Below are 15,089 nucleotides of genomic sequence, written 5' to 3' on the forward strand. Positions count from 1 at the left end.
GAGGAGGTTTGGACACACAGACACAGGGCCAAAGGCCATGTGATGGCAGAGGCGGAGGTGGGGGTACCTCCAGCTGCAAGCCAAGGAAGGCCGTGGGCGTCCAGAAGAATACTGAAGGCGAGAAAGAGGCGAGGAGGCATCATTCCCCGCCCCTTTCTTAGGCTACAGCTTGACCTCAGACTTCCAGCTTTTCCCACGGAAGCACATCACAGGAAACTTCCATTGTCTGAAGCCATGTAGCGTGTTGTCATTTCTTACAGCAGCCCCAGGAAACCAATACAAGCCCGTCTGGTGACATTTTCAGCCGTGACTAGGCTTTTCAACTGCGCAAGTTCTATTTGGTTCTCTTGTATATCTTTTTCATGGGTATTCTGTACTTGGAGAGACATAATTCTTGTCCTAAGGTTTAGTTCTTAAACTAGGAGCTCCGTTAAGTCTTTGAATGGACTTAAAATAGCTGATACAAAGTATTTGTCCAGGGGCGCCTGGGTGTCTCAGTCAGTTGAGTGACTGACTCTTGATTTGGGCTCAGTTCATCATTTCAGGATCCTGGGATGGAGCCTTGTGTGGGGTTCCAAGCTCAGCCCAGAGCCCGCTTCCCCCCCCCCTGCTCCCCCCGCTCCCCACCCCCCCGGCTTGTTCTTTCTCTCTCTCTCTTTTGCTCTCAAATAAATAAATAAATAAATAAATAAATAAATAAATAAAATCTTAAAAAAGAAAGTATTTGTCCAGTGTCCGGACTTCTTTCAGGGCCAGCTTCTTTGGTTGCTTTTCTTCTTGTGTATTGGGGGGTTGGGGGACAGCCCAAGAGCACCCCCCCATCTGTGACTCTCTGGGAAGACTCGCTGAACTCAGCATGTAGGCATGCTGACGGCTATGACTTATTACCATGAAAGCACACTAAGCAAAAGAAGCAAAGGAGAAAGGCACATGGGAGGAGGTCCAGAGAAAACCAAGCACGGGCTTTCAAGAATCCCGTTGCCGTGGAGACGCTCGGGTGCATCTCATTCTTCCAGCAATAACTTGTGACAACATGTGTGAAATGTGGTCTTCCAGGGAAGCTCATTAGAGAGTTGGGTGCCCAGAGCTTTTTAGTGGGGACCGGTCATTTAGCACATAACCTGAATGCCAGGGTTCTAGCAGGTAAGAGATTCTCAGCATAAACCAGTGTTCACACAAACAGTTTGGGCACAGCAAGCCACTCTTAGCAGAGGATGGTGGGGACACTCCTGATTCCATTGTCCCAGACTTTAGCCAACGGCCAACCTAGGAAGCAGACCTTTCTAAGGAAAGCAGTCTCATCCCTGCTATGGCCAGTTCTTTTCTGCACAGAGCCCGACTTTCTAATTTCCTTGTAGGTCTCTTATTATGACTGTTATTGAGGGTGGGGGGGCATCAACTGGACATTTAAAATGATATGGCAACTCTGGGAATCAGATCTGGCCCCTCCCCAGGATTGCATATTTTTGCTCTTTTTGTTGTTGTTGTTATTGCTGTTTTCTTGTGAGTGACGTTTCTGAACTCATTCTCCAAAGTCTGTACGCTTTGTCATGTGGGACCACTGTAGTCCCTGCTAGGCTACTTGGTGGTCCAGCCATTGACTGGCTAGAGATTTCAGTAACAGCCTGAACTGAGAAGTCGCTCCGTCTTTGCCGAGGGGCCCTGTGGGCCTGTTGAATCGTGTCTTCAAAACTCAGCTGGCAACTGAGAACGGCTGTGACCTTCGCTTCCTGCTTGCGCAGAACATCAAGGTCAGCCCGAGGGGACCACATGGGGGCTTGTCAAGTCTTTCCTGAGCATGCATACAACTTTACACTTGCACACATTCTAGGACTAAGTCAGGGCTTTTCAAAGCCCCTATGGAAATACTCTTTCTCAGTTTTTAAGCTTTTTGTTAGCCTACTTTTGGCTCCAACTATTATCCATCACGTTAAGCAAACCCAAGTTAAACAATTGCCTATATGTTTGTTTGTTTCATTTTGACAGTGATGCCAGGGAAAAGGCTCTTTGTTCTGGACAAGCTCCAAGTCAGGTCAAAGACAGCCTGCTGAACGAGTGCGGTCTGACAGAGACCCACCAGGTAGGTCCGGTAGTGATTCTGTCCTAGGAGTGAAGCTGTGAGGAGGCTCCCGCCCCCCGTGCTCCCCCTGGTGGCCAGTTGCCGCACTGCCGACCTTCACCGTGAATGTGGGCTCTCAGCTTTCTGCACCGCTGTGGAAACGCAGAGCAGGGCGTGGGACAAGGCAGGTGAGAACAGCACAAAACTCATGGTTCTGAGCGAGATTCAGCTGCTGTTTTCCTGCAATCCACATTCCCTCTGTTGCTGCAAGCTTCCGTTCATCTCCAGAATTCTGAAAAGGTTGATGGTGGCAATTTGCGACAGTTTTTCATTGCTTTTTTGGAGGGGAGAAACTTGGGGTCTGTCAGCGGCCATCTCCACTGCAGTGATTCGCCAGATCATATCCTTTTGAATATCCTCAGGCCACAGTGCATGACAGGTTATCCTCGGGCATTTATAACACACACAGTTCAACGTAAACTGCATCTCAGGTGAAAACTTGTCTTGCAGTCATGTGCGTACTGTTAGGTCAAAAACGTAAAAATAAACTTAAACACAGAAGTTCGTCTCATTTTTGAAGGAACTTTCTTTTTTAAAAAAAGATTTTATTTATTTATAAAGATTTTTTATATATTTATTAGAGAGAGAGAGAGCATGAGCAGAGGGGAGGGGCAGAGGGAGAGGGGGAAGCAGGCTCTCCATTGCAGGGAGCCCGATGCGGGGCTGGATCTCAGGACCCCGGGATCATGACCTGAGCTGAGGGCAGAATGCTTAACCAGCTGAGCCACCCAGGTGCCCCTAAAAGGAATTTTCTTGAAACAGTATAATGAATAATATGACCCGGAGGCTCTGGCTAATACTGGCAGTCTCCTACAGTTGAGCCTCCAAGAACTTCCCGACCAGAGTGTGCCCAGGTGATCTGTTTCAGGGATCTCCTATTAGGGGAGAATTTATTATGTCGTTATTTTATGTGTATCTTCCGCAGAATAATTAGGATCCATGGAGACAGAGGATGTGAGGTTCTTACTCACCAGAGCGAACTGCTCACCCCCCCGTTGCACTTGGTGAGCAGGACGGAGATTCTCTGGAGACAGGACAAGAACAACACTCCACACTGGGGATCTGAATCTGCACAGTCTACTCCATGCCCAGTCCTGCCCTTCGTGCCACGTGACCCAGGCCCGATCAAGGAACCTCTCTAGGAGCCCCTTTCCTCGTGTCTGAAACAGGAGTGACAGGAATTCCAGTACCATCCTCAAGGGGCACTTTGTGAGGCCAGAGAGAAGTATTATTCACAGAAGGTCCTTGGAATGTGTTTGTCATTTTACCTGTCACTAATCATTGCGTGGCGGCCTGCTGGTGGCCTGGCCCCACATCACCGGGTCACGTCCTCTGTGCAAACCTCCTCACTCAGCAAGCACGAGCCTCCGTGCAGCTCTGAGGTCCTTGCTGTGGCCACTGTCATCACAGCTGCTGCCCCCATCGTCACAGCCGACCCCAGTCAACCTCAGTTGTGGGCATTCCTTTCTCGGTTCTATGTTGTGTGCCTGCCATTATTTCTTACATCACAGAGGTCTAGGGGCTCAATGTCTCCAGCAGGATCTAGGGGATGTGCGAGACACAGGGGCGCTGCCATGTCACTTCCCTCCTGGCACGTTGTTCAGTTCACTGTACAGTCTCTCAGGTCCTTCCAAAGACCCCCCACCCTCCACGCTCCCCCACGCGTCCCAAGCACTTAACTGGCCTTTGCCCACTTAGTCCAAACTTGTAAAGGGAGCTTAGTCTCCTCTGCGAGCTTGCAGACAGATTAAGTTGCTTGTCCAAAGCCAGGCAGAAAAGCATGGCTAATCCTATAGTCACTGAAGACATGGGATGAGTCATCAAGACCACTTCCCGAGGAATAGAACTCACACAGGAACCCTAGGAGGTCACTTCTTACACCATTCAACGAACAGATCATTCTACATAGGCTCAAAGTTTTCCACTGAAAATAAGATGGTTCACTCCAAAACGGATTGAAGTAGCAAGCAGGACCATAGTGTCGGAATGAGGTGAGCGCCAAGAACTTCCAGGCATCACAGTTTGGGGGGCAGCACCAGGGAGCTGTGGATACCAGCCTGCACCTCAGGTCCAAACATGCTGCCCTGCCCAGTGCAAGGCAGGTAACTCTCTGTCCAGGATACCCCGACACTGAGATTCCCGAGACAGTGCTGACTGTGCCCAGGGCCCTGAAATAAAAGGAGAGACACAGGAATGGTGAGTCTGAAGTCATTGTCATGTTATGCCCCTCAGATAAGAAGGAAATGGCCAGGGCAGAGAGGGACGAGGGGGAGGGGAGGGGTCTAGGCTGTGATGGACACGCCCCCCGGAGCTCTGCTTCCTACTTGCTCCACTCCGTGGGAGAGCGGGGGAGTCCTGCAGATCCATGTCTTCCCACACCTGAGCTCTGACAGTGCTCTCTGCCCAGGGCTGAGAATGAGCCGCAGCTGCGCCCCAGGGGTGTCAGCAGGGCAGGCCCACAGCGCCCCCTGCTGCCTGAGGACCAGGGGCACTTAAAGGAAGGGGACCCTGGAGAGAGACAACTGCACCCCACACTCCCTCCTCACAGACAGGGTGCTCGTTATGCCCCCCCGAGCCTCCCCTTCAGGCTGCAGCCTGTTCCACAGCGAAGCCCTGAGCCCAGGGACGTGGCCTCCATGGGACAGCTGCTTCCTCCACGTGGATCCCTGTAGAGGGACCCAGGGGCAACCCGAGCTCAGAGAGCACTTGTTCCAGATTCAGAACATCAGAAAGACAAAGGCCAGGGACAGCCCTGCCAAACCAACCTGCTTCCCGCTGTGGCAGTGGTGAGGGTGGGCCTTCACCTCACCCTGTGGTTCCTCCCTCTCTGTCAGCCCTGATTGGGGCGGGGGGGGGGTGGGGAGACAGCACATGGAGGTCCCCAGGGACAGCGAGCGAGCACTCAGCACGTCTCGTGGGTGTTCCACCCTGGTGGACCCGAGCCCTCCTTGGAACAAGCCAGTTACCTTCAGCCTAAGCTTGGACCCACGGGCTGAGCGAGCCTATAGTTTGGAGGTGCACATCTAGAATCTGGAGACTGGGGGGTGAGCAAGAGTTTTGGGGGCAGGGGGGCCCTGAGGCTTTTCCCGGGGGGAAGCTGGTTCCAGGAACTAACATAATAATCCACACCGATGCTTCCAGTGCTGGACAGAGTCATCTTCTGAGCGGGAGCCCCAGATGGTGAGGACGGCTGAGTCAGCAGACCATACTCAGGACCATAGAAAATGGGGTGCAGGACCAGGAGAGAAAGGACGGCCGTGCGTAAACCCCCAGGACGCTTCCCCGGGACTCAGCAGCAGCCGCTTGCCCACCGAGCAACAGGGATGAGAAAGGCTGTGGGCAGGGAGTAGGCACGGGCCGTCCGCAGACTTTTCTCCCACTTCCCTGCGGGCTTTGCACACAACACAGGCACCAAGCAGATGTTCCACAATGAGAGGTCACCATCAGCCTCATCTCCAGACTAGAGCCCAGGGAGGGACAGCCCAGGCTGCCTGACCTGGAGCCCGGGAATCCCTCTGAGATCCCCAGGAGTCTGTGTAGTTCTGTGGGTCAGGAGTTCGGGAACACGGCCCGGGGCTTGCTGCAGCCAAGCTGCTCCCTGGTTGCCAACACGGCTGCTGTTTTCAGGGCAGGCGATGGTGGCCATCTGTCCTAGGCTCTTGGACACCGGGGGAGGCTGAGGCAGCCCTGCCGGGGGACAAAGACCGTGGCAGGGGCGGGACAGGGAGCACTAAGAGCCGGGTGAGTGAGGGAGGGGAGCTGAGGGGAGCTGAGGGGTCCCCCACGGATCTTCCACCCCGGGCAGGTCAGGTGTCAGCAGCGCACAGAGTAAGGAGGACGATGGGGAGAGGCACACGGGACACAGTGCGGGTGCTTGAGTTCTGTCCTCTGAGACTCCAGCAAGGGCTCTCCGGGGTCGTGCTTATTCTCTCCCTAAGGACCTATGGAGGGAGGGGTTTCTCCATTTAAATCTGTCCTTGATCCCTGACACTCCTGGGCAAGGTCTCTGTGGCAGAATAATGCCTCCCTCAGCCCCCACAAAGATGATCATGTTCGAATCCTTGGCATCTGCCCAGATGTTGCCTTATATGGGGAAGGGTCATTAAAGGGGCAGATGGGGATGTGAGCAATGTGGCTGCGACGTCTGTCACCCCACTGATCAGCAGGGTTGATTCCACTGATCTAGTGGGCTGGGCAGGTGTCCCCCTCCTCCCTCCCTGCTCCATGTGGGTCCCTCCTGACCCTGAGTGCTCGGTGGAAGAGGACGACCTTCCCCCATAGAGGAGGAGCTTTTTTAGGTCAAGGGTACATGAGCAGCTGCGCTCCCCTGCTAGGATCTCCAAACTAGATCTCAAGGTCCCTTTGTAGGAGAACACAGGACAAACTTCCAAGGCTCCAGACACAGCCAAATAAGGCACTTCACGTGGCAGTCTGCCTTTCTAGAAGAGAAGAGAAGATTAAAAGAGAAGATTAAAAGAGAAGAGGAGGGGCGCCCGGGTGGCTCGGTCAAAAGCGTCTGCCTTCAGCTCAGGTCATGACCCCAGGGTCCTGGGATCGAGTCCCGCATCGGGCTCCCTGCTCGGCGGGAAGCCTGCTTCTCCCTCTCCCACTCCCCTACTTGTGTTCCCTCTCTCGCTGTGTCTCTGTCAAATAAATAAATAAAACCTTGAAAAAATAAAAAATAAAAAGGAATAGAGAAGGAAAGAGAAGATTAATGAATCGTTGAACACTACATCAAAAACTAATGATGTCTTATATGTTGGCTAATTGAACATAATAAAAAAATAAAAATTTAAAAAAGGGAAGACTAAAAGAGGAAAAGAAAAAAAAAAAATTGCAGAGGGAACTACGTTTGCCAATCCCCTAATGAAATAGGGAGATGATCCTGGATTATCCAAGTGGTCCCAGTATCATCACAAGGGTCATTACTAGTAGAAGTGGGCAAAGAAGGGCCAGCGTTAGAAAGGATAGGAGAAGGAATTAATCAGCCATTGCTGGCTTTGAAGGAGAAAGGGGCCATGGGGCAAGGAACACAGCCAACCTCTGGAAGCCGGAAAACGCAAGGAGACGCCTTCTCTGGCAGCACCCGCAGAAAGGAACACGCTGCTGACCTGTTTTAGCCCATGCCAGACCTCTAACCTACAAAACGACGATACTGCATTTGTGGGGCCTGAAGGCTCTAGGTTTGTGGTAATCAGCTACAGCAGCAATAGGGAACGGATCCAGGAACCCCCACATCGTCAGCCTGAAGAAGGATCACCGTCACTTCAACGATGAAGGACACTTACAAAGAATCTACAGTTAACCTAACAGTGATGGAAGACAAGATGATGTCCAACGGCAGTTGGTACCGATCCTAACAGAGCAATCTCTCTAGATTTCCTTCTGCGGCATACCGTGCTATGTTCCTCTGGGCCTCGCCGCATCTTCAGTGCTGCTCAGTATCCTCTTCTGACCTTCCGCCCTGCTCTCTGATACACATACTCACTATTCCCAGAGTCGGGAAGTTCATTTTTCTTACATATTTCATTGCTAGTTAGGCCAAATCCATTCCTGAAAGACCTTTAACTAGTCCCTCAGCGCCTACTCAGCAATGTGAAACTAGGCACTGTGATACTTTGTAGAAATGTGGTTTACAAGCCTTTGGGAAGGTAAGGCTTTCTCCTGGAAATGTTGACTACCAGCCTCCTTCGTGGAACTTATGAAGCACAGGTAGGCTAATAAATTCAGATAGTGCCTGAGTCACGAAAACATTGCCATGTATCTTAGAAAACCAACAATTTTTTTCTAGCCGGTAAATTAAGAAACTTAAGACCAGAGTATGTTTCTAAAATAACAAGACCTGATTCAATGATTTTAATATGCATCTCTTTATTGGGCCACATCATTTTAAATTTATAAGTCTAGAAGTTTTTCTATAGTGTTATAAATGATTTTGATTGTACATATGGGAGATGTTCAGAAAGTTTTAATTACTACTTTGGATTTGTTCCTTCCTGCTTTTTTTTTTTAAATAGATGTCTAGAAATGTATTATCATAAGTCAAATTCTAGCATCAGAAAAGAACATGTTGCCTTAATTTATCTTTAATGATGGACCCATCCTCTGTATTCTACTCATCATTATGGGCAGTCCTGCTAGGTAAGATGTTACCTGGAGTACAAGGCATTTTTAAGTGACTTGTTTTAATTTTATTTCTTGTAAGACTGGTTCAAGTTGTAAACCTAAACTGATTAACTTAGAACCAAAGCAATTCTATTGTTTTAACCATACCCTTTTTGGTATGCCTGAAGCTAATCTACTCCCTACCATCGGCCAAAATACTATTTTATTTAGGAGTATAAGAAAACAGAAAGTGTTACGTCTTGTTTCCTGAATCTATTTCAAGATAGTTTCAAGGGGGAGAGAAAACACCGTTTTCAGGAGAAACATAATAGCTTCATTTTAACCAATTACTTAAGACTTTGCTGATTACGGCCCTGCTCACAGTGTCCTCCCCCTTGGAATACGCACAAGAGAACACATGAAAAGGCAGCGCTCATCGAGCTCTGTGTTTTCCTTCTTTGTGGAAAAAGGGACACAACAACTTCAATGTTCCAAGAGCTGCCAACTCCATAGGTTCTTTCCTATAAAACTTGAAATAACACAAAGAAATTCCATTTAATTTTGACATTTTGAGAGCTTTGCTGTCCTTTAAAAAATAAAAGGTTTCAAAAAGATATCATTTTCCAAGCAGAGTCTACTTGTTCATGAGACTAATGCCCAATCTCGATGATGCGTAGTGTCGCCTGCTCAGAAGTACCAAGTGTTCAGGCGTGGCCAATCATAAAGTCATTAATGCACTTCAAAGGTGAGTTGCAAGACACAAACCTCATGGTCTGTTCTCCTGCCTGGAAAACAGAAGCAGCATGTTCAGTCAGTGGTCGTCCCGACAAAAGGGCACACCACTTGGAACCTCCATGTCCTGTCCAGAATGATTAGAGTTTAAAACTATGCATCTTGGGGCACCTGGGTGGCTCAGTCAGTTGAGTGTCCAACATTTGATTTAGGCTCAGGTCAGAATCACGGGGTCATGAGCCCATATCGGGCTCCGTGCTGAGAGTGGAGCCTGCTTGGGATTCTCTCTCCCCCTCACCTCTCTGCCCCTCCCAGCTCATTCTCTCTCTCTCTCTCTCCCCCCAAATATATATATCTGTGTCTTCGAACTACGCATCTAAGAGTATTTCAGAAGTGCAGCTTAAAAAGAAAAAAAATAAATTTACAAATGCTGGTTTTCAACACGTCGTCAGGCTGTCTTCTGCCAGTCACAGGTAGAAGAGACGGTTTGCCAGGGAATGATGTGGTTCCTGGTGAATACTCTGGCCCACAAGGTAAGCCAGTTTGTGGGCATAGTGACAAGGAGCAGGAACTCGAATGACACCCTTTAGCAGAAAGAAGAACAACAATTTTTCTAAACTTTCTATCTAAATTTAACCTTTCAGAGGTACCATTTCAGAAGGTTCAAAAAGTATAGCTTCGATTTTGGACAATCGTACAGATCTAAAGGAAAATGCATATAAAAAATACTTACTGGCAGATTATAATACATGTGGCATAGTCTGTAGGTGAGACACTGGATCCTATCTGGAGTGAAGCGAACCGTGTCGTGGATGACATTATAATGGGTGGGAGTGACAGTACCATCTTTCACGGACTGACTCACGATAAAGAAATCATACCTGGAATTGCAGAACACACAACTGTAGACTACAGCTTATTTTCAGAAGATAAAGAACTTCGCGGGGCGCCTGGGTGGCTCAGTTGTTAAGCGTCTGCCTTCAGCTCAGGTCATGATCCCGGGGTCCTGGGATCGAGCCCTGCATCGGGCTCCCTGCTCCACGGGAAGCCTGCTTCTCCCTCTCCCACTCCCCCTGCTTGTGTTCCCTCTCTCACTGTCTCTCTCTCTCTAATAAATAAATAAAATCTTAAAAATAAATAAATAAAGGGGCGCCTGGGTGGCTCAGTTGTTAAGCGTCTGCCTTCAGCTCATGTCATGATCCCAGGGTCCTGGGATCGAGCCCCGTATCGGGCTCCCTGCTCGGCGGGAAGCCTGCTTCTCCCTCTCCCACTCCCCCTGCTTGCGCTCCTGCTCTCGCTGTGTCTCTCTGTGTCAAATGAATAAATAAAATCTTTTAAAAAAAAAAAGAACTTAGCAAACCTAGTATCTGACATGACACAAACAGACAGAACCCATTGTACAGTTTCCTTTACATTCAGAAGCCCGCCGAACTGCAGGGCAATGATTTGGGAAAGCAAGTCCATAAAGGGCTGTGTGGCCGCTGACACAAGTCATTACGCTCGCGGGATTTCTACAGAAGCGTCTGCCCTGATGCCTCCAGGCAGAAACCTGACATTGGCTCGCTGGATACGGTCCAACAGGGAAACGCAATTCAGAGTTCCAGGGATGGACGCTTTAGGCCTCTCCCCGAGAATCACCGAAATCTATTCAAACCCCCTAACGATAGACATGGCAAGGTGCATCAGCTTCTTGTAGGTATGGATTTTCTTCTCATACCTATTACGTTATGCTTTACATTGATCATCCTTTCCCACTTGCTTTTTTCTTTAATCCTTTCCTGCCTTCTACTAGACTGATCGATGTTTGTCTTTCCTTTATTTTCCTTCATTTCTCCCTGTCGGCTTGTATGAAGGTCCTGTTTCATTTCCCATCCTGGGTGCTACATAATTCTCTCATTTGCCCAATTGACAAATCTCTGCCTAACCGGAAGTTCTACGATTCTTCCTAACAACCCAAGAATCTCAGTATGTTTATGGTATATACTTTAAATTCTAGAAGAAAAAGGAAGACAAACCTCTACAATCCCATGTGTATCTGTTCATGTAATTTTTAACCATCTTTAGGTCAACCCATTCTATTCCAAACCATGCAAACCTTTAAAAAACCTTCTATTTCTATTTGAGTAAAAGGGAATGTTTATTTAAATAAATAAAAGGGGGGGGGGGACTTACCATTGCCTCTTGGTCACCTCCACATCAATAACTGTTCCTGGAAGTGGGTTTCGCAGTCTTCCTTCAGACTCCACAAAAAATCTGGTGTTTATTCGTTTCTTCACCACGATGAAAGTTAGTTTGACCCTTGAAAATAAGGACTGGCATCACCAGCTATACTCTTGTCCCAGAGGCATTCAGAGTATTGAACCACCACTCACACAGGATCCGTTAAGAATCTGCAGAAGGCAGTTCCCCTCACACCCCAACTTTATGGCCTAGCTCCCTGTGCCCGACTTAAGCAGTAAAAGACGTTTCTATTCACAGCCACCCACATCTAAGGGGGAGGAACTTCCTCACAAGGTCACGGCAGCTCATATCTATGCTGGGCACCAGGCTCCACCAACAAACAGAGGAGGCCAGAAGAGGCAGCTGAGAGGGATCCCCAGCCCTGGGACCTACAAAACTCCAGAATAAATGAGCTGCCTAAACACAAACCACCGCCAGGCTGTGTTCGTTGATTTTAATGAATAGCTGAGGTTAACAAGCACCCCCTACAGGGAGATTAGAAGAAAAGGACGGGTTCTTCGGGATTCCACAGGGAGAATGCAATCTGGAATGTTCCAGTTCTGCTCTGTCCTCTGACTTGCGTGTGGGGCACAAAGTCCAAGAATGAAGGGTCGCCCGTCTTCTCCCCACCCAGCGACTGACGCCCTCTGTGTCATGCTCTCTCTTAATTCACGTGTCATAATTGTCACAGATCCGTTTCAAAGACTGAACTGTAGAGTTTACAAAATCTGCGCTTTACAATTTATATACCCAGAGTCTTCAGGGTACACAGATTTTAAGGAGGACTCGATCTGTGGTACTTCATGGTCCAGCAACGCTTGAAGCTGACCATCCCCCACTCCGTCCCGGTACACAATGATAGCCTGGGGCAGAAACAGGTTATGTTTACACCAGAGCTTCAGGGCGGCTGGAAGGAAACCAGAAACTTGGGTAAATAAGCCATAACTCAGAACCAACTGACCCCTGCTGTTTGTAACAACTTCAACCGTGTAGCCTCCAGGACGCTGTCACTGCTTTTAAGTCTTCAGGCTAGCCCAGCATTTCCCACCAGCACCACTACTGGAATTTTGAGCCCGCTAATTCTCCATGGTGGTGGTGGTAGGGCTGTTGCTGTGTTCTGCAGCATGCCTCGTCTCTAGCCGCTAACTAGACCCCAGTAGCACCTCCAGCCCAGCTGTGACAACCGAGAGTGTCTTTAGTCATTGCCAAATGTCCCCTGGGGGACAACTACCGGTATAGAGTCAGGCACTCCAACTTTGATGGGACACTGACCTTCCAAGCAGGCTTTCAGCCCATTCACAAGCTCCTGCCCCGATTCCTGGAAGAGGCACTGAGAGAACCACCTGTCGGGAGAAAACTCAGCCATCGGTTTCAGAAACAAGACTGAAAAGATCATCATTTTGATTCTGAGTTCATCTGGGACCTCTGGGGGGGGCGGGGAAATCACTCTGGGTAGCCGAGGATCCAGTTAAGGATCCATTCTTTGATGCCCTGCAGAGATTGAAGCATTGGTCTCCTCCTGTACCCCAAGGCGTCTATTAAAATTGTGAATGCACACAAACAGGAATTCGGGATGGAAGCATTCGTTACTGTTGCTCGAAATTATGCGCACTTTCACTGTGCAGGACTACTGCCGTCTCACCCACTGGTGGACACCACAGAATAAACAGCCAATGTTCCTGGGGATTCCTGCTTCCAGGCTCATGTCTTAAACAATGGCTCATCCATAATAATCTGCTTTGCGGGAGCCATCTGCTTTGGGACAGTGATAGCTACCTGAGCAATATTTGTCTCCAGTTTCTAGCCCCTGTATTTTAGTTACTCCAAAGTATTACGATAACCTGACATGTAATGTGTTGGTCTGCCTGCTTCTTTTCCAGAATGTGCATTCCATGAGATGAGATCATGCTTTCTGGTGCAACATTTTCACAGCTCTGTTCTCAGCATTTGAATATAGCGAGGGATCAAAAGTATCTATGAACTGAATGAAAGCTTAATTTCCTTCCCATTGTTGCAACATTCTTTTCTACCTCCCCCCCCCCAAACAAAAAGCAAACCAATGTTACTATATCAAAATAGAAGATGACTGGGAAAAAAATGATGCCACTTGTGATAATAAAGATGGATCCTCCTTAAAGAATACTCTGGAATTATACCTCGTGGGCCACGATCATCAGTAAGCATAGCAGTGATCTGTGATGGTCATACATGTCCTAATGCTCAAGAAACTATAAACTGAAGAGTGTATAAACTCATCTGAAGGCAGATTCTACTCTAAGCACAGACAACAAAAGTGTGCCTGGAGCAAAAGAGAAACATGGGCTATGAAAGCATGTCTTCTTTGGCAGGTCCATTACATATAGATGTATGAAGACCAAATCCTGTACCTATAGGCTGCTGGTTATATTCCTAGGTCTGTCTTCCCCATGTGGGGCCTGAGTTCTTCCCGCTGTGTTCATGGTCCCCATGCAGAGACTCACTGATCACCAGAGCCTCTGGTGGGCAGAATTCCAGCTCTCCTAATGCTCGGAACCTGTGACTATCACATTGCCCTGTGATTTTGTCCTATGGCATGGTTGTCTTTCTAAGGAGGTTTTCCAGATGGACCTTATCTAATCTCATGAGCCCCTTGAAAAGCAGACAGTTTTCTCTGATGGCAGAAGACGAAGAGAGATTTGAAGCAGAACAAGAACTCAGTGCGACCTCGGGGAGCAGGGCATTCAAGAAGGAATGTGGATGAAACCCGAGGAGCTGAGACGGGCCTGTAGCTGGCAGCCAGCAAGGAAATGGGGATCTCTGTCCTCTGGCTACAAAAACAAACAAACAAAAACAAATGGATTCTGCCACAAGTATGTGCACTTGGAAGAGGACCCCCAGCCTCCAGAGGAGAATGTGGCTTGGCCAACATGTGCCCGACCCGAGAGCCACATGGTGCCAGATGGCTGCCCACCGGACCTGTGCGCAGACACCTGAGTGTCCTCTTAAGCCTTCATATTTGTCATCATCTGGTAAGCAGCAACAGAAAAATGATACAGAGCCTTCCACATCAAATGCTTTTGGAGCATAACTTTGCCAGAAGAGGAGGAGAACACCTTGTCCGTGGACCTTGTCAACCAACACTAGTTGGGTCCACCTCTCCTGGTGGGTCTACATCTGGCTGTGATCTATACAACGTCGGCCAAAGTCCACTCACTGTGTCAATTCTTGATTGATGCTGGACACAAAGCCTGCAATCGACTTCCGCCGATGTACAGTATTGTGGAAACAGTCGATACCGATGAACATCGCATTCTGTAACTGAAATTTGTAAAAAAAGATAGTACATGGAGTTAGAACACAATAGGAGCAAAATCAAGCAATTATGTTTTCCAGATAGGTAAACAGAGTCTTAACGAATTCCACTGAACACAACTGAAATAAAGAGAAGGCAACGAAATCCAACCTACTCCTGTGTCCACCTTCCAGAGGGCACCTCCCATCTTGCAGTTCATCTGCTGGGCAAGCTTTGTCGCAATGGTCATCAGCGTCTGGGGTTTGTCTAAGGTCCGCGCGATGACACACTGGCTTGGGATCGGGCAACTGACACACAGGTATTGTTTTATGCTATCATACAGATCTTTCTTTTCACCGGACAGCACACAAACGACCTTGAAAGAAAGCAAAAGTGAGACTGTCCAGGACGCCACCACAGTGCTAGGAGAACTGGACGCCACGTCAAGGAAACTGTAGGTGGAGCACTGATAAAGCAGAGTCTATTCATTCAATCATAGCTGGTCCATGAGGGCAAAGGGTCTGGAATCCCAGTCCATTAAATAATTGTGAAGGTGACCACGTGGAAGAAGAAAGTCTGGGAGCCAGGCACAGGCAGTATGCATGAATCCCTTGAACTTGCAGAGTCCTTACGTCCTGGTTA

General features: G+C 48.6%; 1 protein-coding gene across 1 annotated transcript in view; it reads right to left on the reverse strand.

Annotated features, from left to right (window-relative positions):
• Positions 1-9,403: 9,403 nt before the first annotated feature.
• Positions 9,404-15,089, reverse strand: part of PIWIL3 (piwi like RNA-mediated gene silencing 3) — a 30,050-nt gene continuing 24,364 nt past the window's right edge. The window contains exons 15-21 of the mRNA XM_064577695.1: positions 14,623-14,823; positions 14,370-14,473; positions 12,449-12,519; positions 11,945-12,083; positions 11,129-11,254; positions 9,690-9,837; positions 9,404-9,540 (exon numbers count right to left, since the gene is read on the reverse strand). Of these exons, the coding sequence (XP_064433765.1) occupies positions 9,424-9,540; positions 9,690-9,837; positions 11,129-11,254; positions 11,945-12,083; positions 12,449-12,519; positions 14,370-14,473; positions 14,623-14,823 (906 nt within the window). The 3' untranslated portion in view covers positions 9,404-9,423. The remainder of the gene's footprint in view (positions 9,541-9,689; positions 9,838-11,128; positions 11,255-11,944; positions 12,084-12,448; positions 12,520-14,369; positions 14,474-14,622; positions 14,824-15,089) is intronic.

This window comes from Mirounga angustirostris, unplaced genomic scaffold (assembly GCF_029215605.1).
Source record: "Mirounga angustirostris isolate CCGP_5_RB_7025 unplaced genomic scaffold, mMirAng1.0.hap1 SCAF_14, whole genome shotgun sequence".
Lineage (NCBI taxonomy): Eukaryota > Metazoa > Chordata > Mammalia > Carnivora > Phocidae > Mirounga > Mirounga angustirostris.